This window comes from Haliaeetus leucocephalus, unplaced genomic scaffold (assembly GCF_000737465.1).
Source record: "Haliaeetus leucocephalus isolate CR32 unplaced genomic scaffold, Haliaeetus_leucocephalus-4.0 Scaffold339, whole genome shotgun sequence".
NCBI lineage: Eukaryota > Metazoa > Chordata > Aves > Accipitriformes > Accipitridae > Haliaeetus > Haliaeetus leucocephalus.
Window position 1 is genome coordinate 24,150,266 of NW_010972775.1, and position 11,035 is coordinate 24,161,300.

The window sequence follows — 11,035 nt, forward strand, 5'->3', positions numbered from 1 at the left end:
GAGCAGGGACATAGGGCTGCATTGGTGTTCCAAGGGCTGTATGCTCGCTGGGACAGCAGAGTTAGAGGATTGGTATGGCCAAGGCTTTTGGGGTGGTAAGTCAAAAGGGGACAGATGCTCCCTTGAGATTTTTTTGGCCCATAGCCTTCAGAGGAAGGTATTCTGGGCCCAAAGTAATTGGATCCATCACAACCACCAACCTCCTCTCTGTTCCTTCCTTCTTCCTCTCTCAATTCCCACCACTGGCCACCAAGAACAGGTCCAGAGTCCATGGCAGGAAGACTAGGAGAAGCAGAAAGCACTCTGAATGAGTGTGGGAAGGACAGTAATGAGGGGATCAGGTTCAAGACTGCCACATGCAAGAAAACATCTCTTTGATGTGGACTTGGATGTTTTCCTGCTGGGCTGGGGCAGGAAGGCAGGAGCCTGGGGATCCAGCCTGAGAGAGGTGGGCAGGGAGGACACACACGGGTTTTATTCTAGTCCCCAAGGGTCAGGCAGGGTACAGCTCTGAAGTCTTGGTGACAGAAATCAAAAGAAACTGCTATTTGAACAAATCAGGATTATTAGAAACCAATAAGGAGAAATCTTTATTATATATAAAATGAAAAGTATTTAATACATATTTATGTAAATGACTTGTGAGCACAAGCCTGAGGGCAAGATTGACACGGGTGTCCCTGTCGCATCCTGAGTGCAGGCCAGGGCTGTGCCTCCTGCGCCTCCTGTATTTATGGACAAGTCTGCGTGTTTGTCTGTAGCTAGGATCTGTGTTTTTGTGAAGCTGTGCCCAAAGATCTCCACGCTGTGTTGTGATGATGTGTATTCACAGTAAATCTATGCTGTGGGTCTGGTGTCTCTCTGTCTCTGTTGCTGACTTGCGCAGCAGTGTGTGTGTGCCAGAGCTTGCAGGTGCCCGGGACAGCAAGCCCTGCTTGTTTGCTGCTGTCCTGGAAGAGGAACTGCGGCTGAAAGTCACACTGAAGTGAGTGCACAGACACGGGGCTTTGCTCAAGAAGGCCAGACATCTCTTTTTTCCTCCGCAGAAGAACTGGTCATACTGGGGAAATGGTCCTGGCTTCCCAGGTCCCAGGGTGGTTTGCAGTAGAATGAAGATGCTGGGGCAGCATGTTCGGCTCCTTTCACTTGGTCCACACCTTCTCATCAGTTCCAAGTACATCCTGGGTACTGTGTCCTCCTCCTCATGCCTGATAATCCCTAGCTGCCAGTTTGGGTATTTAAGAAAGGTCATGTTTACTTGCACTTGAAATACAGCAGTCGTACAGCTGCCTCGAGTGCAGCACTGTGCTAGGAGGAAGCCTGTCCCCCCTCTTCCTCAGGGCTGTGCTAGCCTGCTCTCCTGAGGATGTGTGCCGGTGCCTGGGAGAAGGGTCTGCCTTGTGCTGTAAGGAAGCTCTCTGGCTTTCATTGGCAATCCTGCATTAAAGACCTGGAAGAACAGATACCCTGGCTGGTGCCTGTTGGGCCGAGGCCACGGGCCTGCAGCCCTCTCCTGCCCCGAGAGCTGGCTGCAGGAATGTGGGAGGCTGAGCGGCACTAGATCCCGCTTGCGCCCCTCAGGCAATGCCCATGTCCCTGATCCCGCCATCCTGCCCACACCCTGCCAGGGTCAGTAGTACGTGGCACCTGCAACCACCAGCACCGCTGCTCCAGCAGCAGGGTCCCTGCCGGACATGAGAGCTGCGCCTCCTGCCAGGATTTGTGCGTTTCTGTCTGGGGGAGGCAGCGCCCACCTCTGCACCCATGGAGCAGAGACCGTGGCCCAGGCCTGGGCAGGGTGGTTGCCCCAATGGACCCAGCATCACCTGCCGCAAGGTGTCATTGCTGAGAGGGGCACGGCTCCTTCAGCGGTGGCACGAGCAAGTCACGGAGCAGGGTCTTGTGGGGTGAGGGCCTGTTTTTCAGGTGCTCGCCCCCACGCAGCGGGGGAGCTCATCGCTTCTAGGGCCCTGGAGCCTGCTGGTAGCCTGGCTTTATGTGTACAAATGCCCGGCAGATCTCCTGCCTGTCTGCTCGCCCTGTGCTGCAAGAAAATGGCCAGGGGCTGCTCTCAGTGCCAGCTGCCCTCCTGCCATACTGCCAAGCAGGGCAGGAGGCAGACTGGACTCTGTGTGCCAGGGGAGCCCAGAGGGCACGTTGTAGTTGGAAGCCCTTATGCCCAGAGAAAGCAGCTACTGGCTGCAGTGTCCCTGTGCTTCCATGGCTTAGCAGGGCAGCACAATGCTGTGGGAGCACCGCCCAAGAGCTGCGGCCGCAGGATGTGCCACGTCATCTGAGTACAAAAGTGGCATTTCTTGCGAGGCTCTGAAGGCCATGTTCTGCAAGAAGGGATGGCTGAGTGCTGCAGTACCTGAATTCCTGGGCAGATTGCTGCCACTCACAAGAACTACTGTTATTTATAATGTTCCCAATCTTCAGCCCATTTCTTCACCTGGAAATGAAAAGGGAATGATGCTTGGGAAGCAGCTAGCAGCTGTGGCTCTGCTGTGGCTCTACAGCTCAGTAAGAGATCGGGCCCAGGAGACAGGCTGGAAGGGTTTTTGTTGTGATGAAAAATACAAACCTCCATATCCCTAAATTGAGAATATTTCTACAAATTCTAAGTAGTGTCTAATTTTGGCTTCTGAATATATATCTTTTGGTTGCTGGAGTCCTCCTCTAGCCATAAATTATCTGTCTGCATTGCTACTTTGCATACTGGTAATTCTGTGAAGTTTTGTTCTCCATATAGTTTGTAGGATCAGAGGGCTTCCTGATACAGGACAGAGTAACAGGGAGACAGCCTGGTCACTTGTGTCCAGTAGTGCTTGTGCTGCAGAAGTAAATGGCCTGAACTCAAAGGCAGATACTATCCCACAGCCAAGAAGAAAGCTGGGCTGCCTGCAGTGGTGCAAGAACCGGCTTCTAGTCTATGCTCTCTTAGATAGGCAGGCCAAGAAGGGACAGTGCCCTTTCTTTTAAAAGAGCTGCTTAATAGCTGCCTCTGTCTAGAAGTTTGAGGTCTTTCCTGATGCTCTAACACTTCCAAATAAACACCTGCAGACTGTGTTGTGAAATCTGAGCACTGACCGACTGCTCTTAGGCAGCATCTTTACCATGTTTTTCTTGGCTTAGCAGCAGCAGTGATTAATCACAAAGCCCTTTCCAAACAGGAGGGTGGTGTAAGGACGTGCTGTGAGTCACAGAGGGAAAAAAGAAAAGGACAATTGCACAATTTCTGGATACAAAGACAGGAGCCCCTATTTTTGGCTTAGTCCTGTCAAAGCCAGTTCTGGCTCCTCAAATCTATGCTGATGCATAAGCTGCACTTTCAAATGCTTTTGGGCTGCATAAGTAGTGATATGGACAAATGACTGCTGCATGGTCCTGCGTCTCTGGCTGGATGTAGCTACAAACTTTGCCTGCAGTAGCTGGGATAGTTTGGATCAGGCTTGTCAAATAGCTGGCAGATGCAGCTAAGCAAAACTCTTTACCTGAATTGTCACTGTATGCAATGAGAAAGCAGTGTAGAGAAATGGGTCCAGGTCGTGTGGCAGAACAGGCAGGAAATACCAACTGTCTATACCAAGTAGCTAGACTATGGCAATGTCTCCTGTAGGCTGTGGAAAGTGACAGGTCCTCTGTTAGTCAGCATGTATGAGCAAAATCCTTGTAGCTGGAGAAACTGCCAGGTTGTACAGCATATGCAGGCTTTGGGCCTTTAGCGTGTCAAGGTCCAGGCAGCCCTGATTGTTTACTTGACCAAACTCAATATTGCTGCTATTGCCTTGGACACTCTGGCTCATCAGTTTGCAAATACTGAAGCAGCTGATTAAGGGAGGGCCATGTCATTGCCTTACTGGGAGTTGTCTTTTTCTTATCTGTTCTTCTGGTTTCTCAGAGCCATGCCATTTCCCCACAAATTGCTAACCCTTATCTCCCCAAGTCCTACGCAGCAAGTGATGGACACAGCTGACCAGTAGAGGACAGCTGGTTTCTGGTTTCTGTCCTTGGTGCGAGAGCTCTATTTCCCCACTCCAGTGGTCCAGGACTGTTGGCTCCAGTGCTGCCCAGCTGATGCCTGCTCAGTTTGCTGGCCATAGGGGAACAATAGGCCCAGGAATTTGAAGGATTGCTGCTTGCATCTTCTTGTTTGAGTTGAGAGAAGTCCAATTTGTCACTGAACTGCAGCCCTGGCAAAGCCAAGGCCTGCTTTGGAGGTCTGAGCTGATCCTGCCCATGGATCATCACTGATGCTTCTATACAGGTCTGATGGGCACCTGAAAGCTTCCCAGCTTCAGCATACTCCTGCTCATTGGTGGAGGAGCATTGCTTCCTCAGGACATGCTTACGTGACTTAGACCACTTCCCTGCATGCTGCTGCTTGTGTTTTCTGCTACAGTAACCTGATTTTGCCTCCCTCCTCCTGCAGAACAGCTTGTAGTAGGTGTGTTCACCACAGCCTGCATGCACCATCTCAACAGCTGGCTGGGGAGCTCTGCTCTGCAGGATGGTGCTGAACAGGTCCTCAGACTCCCAACACTGTACATGTTTGGGAAATGCATGTATGGTCACAGCCTCTCAGTGAAGAGGAGCACAGCCATATCTGTATGCTTGTTTAGCTGGAAAGCTGCTGTGGAAATAGTGCCTGGTTTATGCTAACAGTTTGGGGTTCCTCCCCCGTCAGTAACAGCTTTGGCAGCTGCCCTGAGCTCTCTATTACATGCTGCACAAGCTGTGGTTTGCTTTGTGGTCACCATGGCCCCTCTTCTGAGGGTTGTAGCCCAGTACCTGCTTTCCTTTTCCCTTGCGCTCAACTGTGCCATTATGTTTCCTCCTGACGACACCCAGGCAGGAGCAGAGCTGACTGGGCATCAGCCTCTCCTGACTGCTATCCGGCACAGGCAGGGCAGAGGGCTGCTGTCCCAGTTTTTTGCTGAGTAGCTAAAAGAGCTGAAATAAAGTACTTCCCCTTCCGAGGTCAGTTTGGAGTTCTGCAGAGGTACAAAGGCCCACTGCTGCAATAAGGACAGGCAGCGTGTGATGCCCCATCAGTGCCTGGCTGGCCACAGCCGCTGAGCTGAGCCCCTCATGCAGGTGCACCGCCTGGCTGGCTGGCAGCCGGTGCCTGGCCGAGCACTGCAGTGATCTGCCTCCCACAGGACCAGAGTCGTTTCCAGTTCAAAGAATGCCAGCAGTGCCGTCAGAGCTGCCATCCCCAAGAAGTGGAGGGACAGGCAGAGGGGCCACAACAGAGGGCATGATTCGGGAACTGTGCGGAGCTGCAGTGTCAGCAGGACAGGCCGTGCTGGGCTCCACACTGGACCATGGGGGGCTGCGTCCATGTCTGGGGCCTTGGAGGCGAAATGTCCTCTGGAGGGGAGGTAGCTGGAAATGTAAATCACCCTGCTGGGGCCAGGGAAGGAGGGGTGGGTGTCCCAGATAGGCTCTATGTCCCTGATATGCGTGTCCCTTCCTTGGGGCCACAGGAAGTTTTGGCAGCTGCCAGTGAAGGTGCGGTGTTAGTGGAAAAGCCATGGCTCACCTGAACTCATGAGCTGGGAGGCAGCTGGCCAGCACTGGAGGGAAGGTATGGTAGCAGTGTCTGTGTGCTCCCTGCCTACAGTATGGACTCACTCAAAGAACAGTTTGAAACCATTGGAAGTGTTCTTGTTCGCAATTAATGTGGCTTTATTATTAATGTGTTGGGCTCCTCTCTTGACAGCAGTTAGTTACAGAGTATTTCACATGGAAATGGGCAAAAGGACAGAACTCAAGGAACTAAATTCAAATAGAAACATGATGCTGAAGAAAAGAATCAGGGCTCTGTTCTTAAAACATTTAGCATAGAAGAAGCTAGGAGCACAAGTTGCCATTTCAATACAGTTAAGACGTTCACTTTTTTAATTATAGGTTTAAAACAGTATTTTGTATCTATTACATACAGGAAGATTACGCGTTGTTGCCCACATGCAGAAACAAGCAAAAGCAGAGTTTAACTGTTTCTCTCTATAGTGTTGTATTACTTCTGGCTCTGGATGGGTTCTGCTGGCTCCTGCAGGCCAAGCAGGGTCAGACTCTTTACAAAGTGGCATTTTTACAAGTCTTTTTCCCATAGTTTTTTAAGATGGGGGGGTGGGAGAAGGGAGGGGAGGGAGGACGAGGGGAGGAAGATGGAGAGGAAGGGAGAGAAGCTGAAGGCAGAACAGACTGCCACAAAATACTAAAAAAAAGTGTGGAGCCTTGAGGACAGGGAAGCGAACTTGTGTAGGATAAAGCTGTCCAAGCAGCATAGCTGCGGAGTGCAGGAGCACAGCACGCAGAGGGCAGGTGTTTTTACTGGAACACATGCCAATGACCGCACTCCTGCCTGGAGGATGCAGGCACCTTGCAAAGCCTCACTATTACTGCTGCTTAGTCAGAATTGCTTCAAGTTTAAAATTGAGAAAACATTCATGTGTGGGTCTATCTAAAGTTAGTGCATTAGCTTTTACACCTAGCCACGCTTAGGGATCCAGGGATCCAGTCAATGAGGGTCACATTTGTTCATCTAGTGTCTGGCATCCTGCACCTGCACTGGTTGGCAGCCAGTCCCATTGGCAGGTGAGCCAGGATCTCCCCAAAGCACTGAAAGCAAACCCCTCCAGCAGTGCCTGGGGGAAGCAGGAGCAGGCGTGTTACTGCCTGCGATTGCTTGCCATAACCAACATTCATGGACGCTGATCCCATCGGGTTACAGAGAATGACATTTATTCTTCTGGCAGACACACCGTGATTCCATGGTTAAAATGAATACAGCACAGGGCAGGGATTTGCTAAATCCCTGAGTAAACTCACATGCTCCTAACAAGGGCTGCATCAAAAGGGCTGGCTGCTCCTAGGGGAGGGGCTGCTAGCCTCAGGCTTTGTCCTGCAGCTGCTGGGTTTTAGGCACAGCCTTGCAGGCTGCAAGCAGAGACCCCTCTTGCTGCCAGCAAGTTCTCTATGGTCTTTTTATGTTGTTGTTTAAGTTGCAGCATCTAAGTATTTGTACTGAGAAACCTCTGAACTGACACTAAGAGCACATGGTTTCATGTTAACATGTATAAATTAAAATATTAAATCCACACAAAATGCAGCTTAACATCCAAAAATAAATATATAAATTAAATGCAAAATAAACCATTTCCCTAGAAACTCCATTTTAGTCCTAGGAGCAGGTTTCTAAGCAGCATTTTCTTTATGTCAGCTGCCAGAAAACTAGCACTGGGACTGAAGTGTCCCAGGCAAGCACAACACAGGGTCCTAGGATGCTTATTATGGAGTCACACCTCGGCTCAGGGCCAAGCACAGTGGGTGACACAGCAGATGGAAATACCTTTCAGTTGCATGTCACGCCTTGCAGCATTGCTTTCTATCTCTTCTCTCCTTCCCCAGAGCACACCCTACTGCCACTCTCTTTGTCTTACAGAAAGATAAAAGCCATCCTTGTGATAAGACCCTCTTGCAATGCTCTCAGATGTGGCAAAGGCTCACTGGTGCTGCAAGCTCAGTGCACCTGAGCACTAACACTCCTGGAACAGCTCTCCCTGCAGGGGCTGGGAGCCCCACAGCTGGAATGGGCTTGCATGCCAAGGAGGCTCTGGGTGACTGTTCAGTAGCAATGATGCACTCACGGCATACAACTACGCTTCTGCCAGGACAGCGAGAGAGCAAGGACATATGCATGCCCACAATAGGTGTGCTAGCAACTGGCTGCGAGCTGCAAGGTATGGACAGCACAGTTTTGACAGCCCCTCACTTATTTATGCTGGCAACAAGAGTCTGCATGTCCCTGCCACAGGTGTGGAGGAACCAAGAGCAACTACAATTACTAAACTACTTTCCCCGAGTGTTTTGGGAAGGGGGTTCTCCTTCCCCACACCACAGGTTCTGTCCCCACATCCTGGACACTTTGGGGGACAACAAAAAGCTTGAACACAGCTAAGAGGCTTGGACTGCTGGCATACAGGCAGCGAAGAAACTGCTGCTGCTTGCAAAGCTGGCACACATCAGCTACACCAGCCAGACGCTAGCCTCTCTCAGTATGGCATGCAGGTTGCTCAGCTGCCTCACCACAATCCTCAAGAAAGCCTTTGGTTTACAAGGACAGGGAGGTTTCTCGTACATCTTAGGCCAACAGTGGCCAGGGTTGTTTCAGCCCTTCTGCTTTAGCAGGGGCTGTAGTTGTGCGTTTGGATACTCTTTTTGTGTGACTGTTCAGGCAACAGCCCCTCTGTGCCTCCTACTGTCACACTGCTGATGTGCAGGAGTAAGTTGGCCACTCTGTGTGTGCAAAGCTCAAGTTAGCAGGTTAGGAATGTGCTCTTTGTAGCAAAGAACAACAGGCTGAACTCCCCTCTCCCACTGCCACCCCCAAACAAATGTGTCCTTCATCCCAGCTCCTTGAGCATAGTGAGCAGGTGTTGCAGGATGCTGCAACCAAACATTTGGGACAGAAACCTGCAGAGCTGGCAAATGTTGGTCCTGCCTAGTTGGAGTACAGGTCCCCTTGCTCAGAACACCATGTGTATGTTCAGGATGGAAGATGGAAGAATGACCTTCACTGTCATGCTACAGTTGGAGGGTTTTGCCTTCCCTCATCTCCTAAGTGCATTTTCTTTGCAAATTAGTTTTCTTCTCTGCCCCCCCGCCCCCCATGCACTGTCTACATGCAGCAGCAGCACTTCAGCCCTCACCAGAAAGACGAGGTTCATGGTGCTACAAGTTAAATGGCAAGGCAGCCAGGAAGAGAGTAGAACAAGCTCTCACAGCAGCAAGGCAGCCAAGATAGTATACAGAAACTGTACAGGCAGCAGAATAAAGCAGGGAAAGTGAAAGTGCCCCTGGCCTGCAACTGCTCTTGCACAAACTCTTAGCTCAGTCCAGAATATTACAGAGCCCTGCACTTCTTTCTCATGGCATCCAGTGCTGAGCTAGATGGATACCCGATTGCCTGACAAATGGGAACCATGTAGAGGACTAAACCAGAGAAGAACTGGACTGTGATTAGATGGTGTCTCTGATGTTGCATCGGTGATTGGAGAGTCAATGGATGAACGCGAAGTGTGGGAGATTTAGAATTCGATCTTACAGGCTGGAAAAGATTCATCCTGCATCACAACAGTACTGCTGCTTGCCAATACCATGATGTTTAGCTCCTGCTGTTTCTCATGGGTCTGTTGGTACCATTCTCGTGTCACCTCAGTATCATGTGTTGGGATCAATGTCACCTGGGAAAAGAAAGCAGCAGGGATGATTGTCTGAGAACAACTGCAGTGACAAACAATACCCATAGGAGCTGAGGCTAAAATTTCCCATTAATTTTGGAACACTGTACCCTTGGTACTGCTTGTTCTATTTAATGCCTTTCAGATGTCAGGTTCTCTAAGGCAGAGCTGGTGCTTTATTTTATGCAGTACCAGCACAATGGTGCTCTGAGCTGGCTGCAAACTGGCAGTACTAGCACCATAATGATGAAAATGGCTGCAGTGCAGGGGAGAGCATCTCTCTGTGGAACTCCAGAAACAGCCTTAGAAAGATCCCTCAGTATGAAAAGGAATAATGCTGAGAATGTCACTGTTAATGGCCTGATATTAGACTTTATATGCCTATTGACCTGATGTGCAACTCCAGGACCTTGAAATCTGAGGCTGCTTCATCTGAAAGAACATACACACTTTCTTGTATCTGTGTTCAGAAAGAGTGCCCACCCAGGATGTCCTGCAAACCTGACTAAGCAAGAACTATGTGTAAGAACATTCTGGTTTAAAAGCACCAATAAAAAGTTGCTATCAGATCTTCAGCAAGCAAGGCTAGCAACAAATGCTACTGGGTGTGGGATGCTGTGATGAAAATTCAGACCGTGATGGTGCTTGGTTTTGCTTGAGGATAGGTTTGTCCTGCAGCAGATAAGGAGGAGTATATGATCTCTAAATGCTTCCTCCCCTCAGAAGGATGTGGAAAGGAGGGCATACCTGCTTCCACTCATACCATTTTGCAGGTCTCCTCCTTCTCCTCATGGGTACAAACAGTTACTTTTCTAAGACTGCAGAACAGGACATGCCCAGTACCATTTGCTTCCTCTTAGCGCACTCCCTCTGGGTATGTTTGTGACACACACCTCCCCAGCCCTTGTGACACAAGGAACATCACACACACTCCTTCCTTGGCATTTCCATGACCTACCTGCAGGTTCTCCCCCCACTGAGACTTCCCTTCCAGGAGTGCATCCAACACTGCACGGCTTGGTTCTCCATTGGCTGCATCATTCCCACTCACAACATAATATGATGCTCGAACCCGCTTGAAGAACTCCGGATCTGTGTTCTTTCCACTGCAATGGTTGGGGATGTATGCCAAGTCCACATAGACAGGTGGACCCATGGGCACAGGCAAACTGCTCTTAGGACTATTGGAAGCTTTGGAAAAAAGAGAACAGAAGCTATCAAAACGCTTCTGGAAAGGACAAACATTCAAATTAACAGTGAAGGACTTGAGTTCCAGAAAGGTTTTTCCCTGCAGCTGCAGCAACAAAGATAAGATTTATCCAGGCTCTGCTGCTTAGAGGTGACCTGGGTGCATTTCTGGGCCAATGCTGTCACAGCTCTTGGGAGGGAAAGGGAGTTCTGCTGTTCTTTGGGGAAGGACTGGAAGGCTTTAGGGTCAGAAGCATTTCCTGGGGAAGGGAATAAAAAAATCTCCATTATTAGCTTTTGCAGGGTTGTCATCCCAGACAATATTTAGTCCTAATTTTTGTTGTTTAATAACCTACATTTGCTAAAGAAACCTGTTCTGATGGCCTTTATATAGTATCCTAGGGTATTACAGTAGTCTTTCTGGAAGCTCCATGCCAGCTTTCTGCCATCCCTGTGAATCACTGCTATTCCAAGGATTCTATTACTCTTTCCTGTCAACCTTTGGTACCTTTTTTGTCAACCTTTTACGAGATGAGAGATGGTCAAACAAGAGTTGTTTTAGTCAGCATATATATGCATATATATTCACACACAATCTA

The 11,035-nt window shown here is 49.7% G+C and overlaps 1 protein-coding gene across 1 annotated transcript in view; it reads right to left on the minus strand.

Annotated features, from left to right (window-relative positions):
* Positions 1-9,085: 9,085 nt before the first annotated feature.
* The window catches only part of MAP1A (microtubule-associated protein 1A), a 67,820-nt gene continuing 65,870 nt past the window's right edge, over positions 9,086-11,035 (minus strand). Inside the window, exons 7-8 of the mRNA XM_010572208.1 lie at positions 10,207-10,439; positions 9,086-9,251 (exon numbers count right to left, since the gene is read on the minus strand). Of these exons, the coding sequence (XP_010570510.1) occupies positions 9,096-9,251; positions 10,207-10,439 (389 nt within the window). The 3' untranslated portion in view covers positions 9,086-9,095. The remainder of the gene's footprint in view (positions 9,252-10,206; positions 10,440-11,035) is intronic.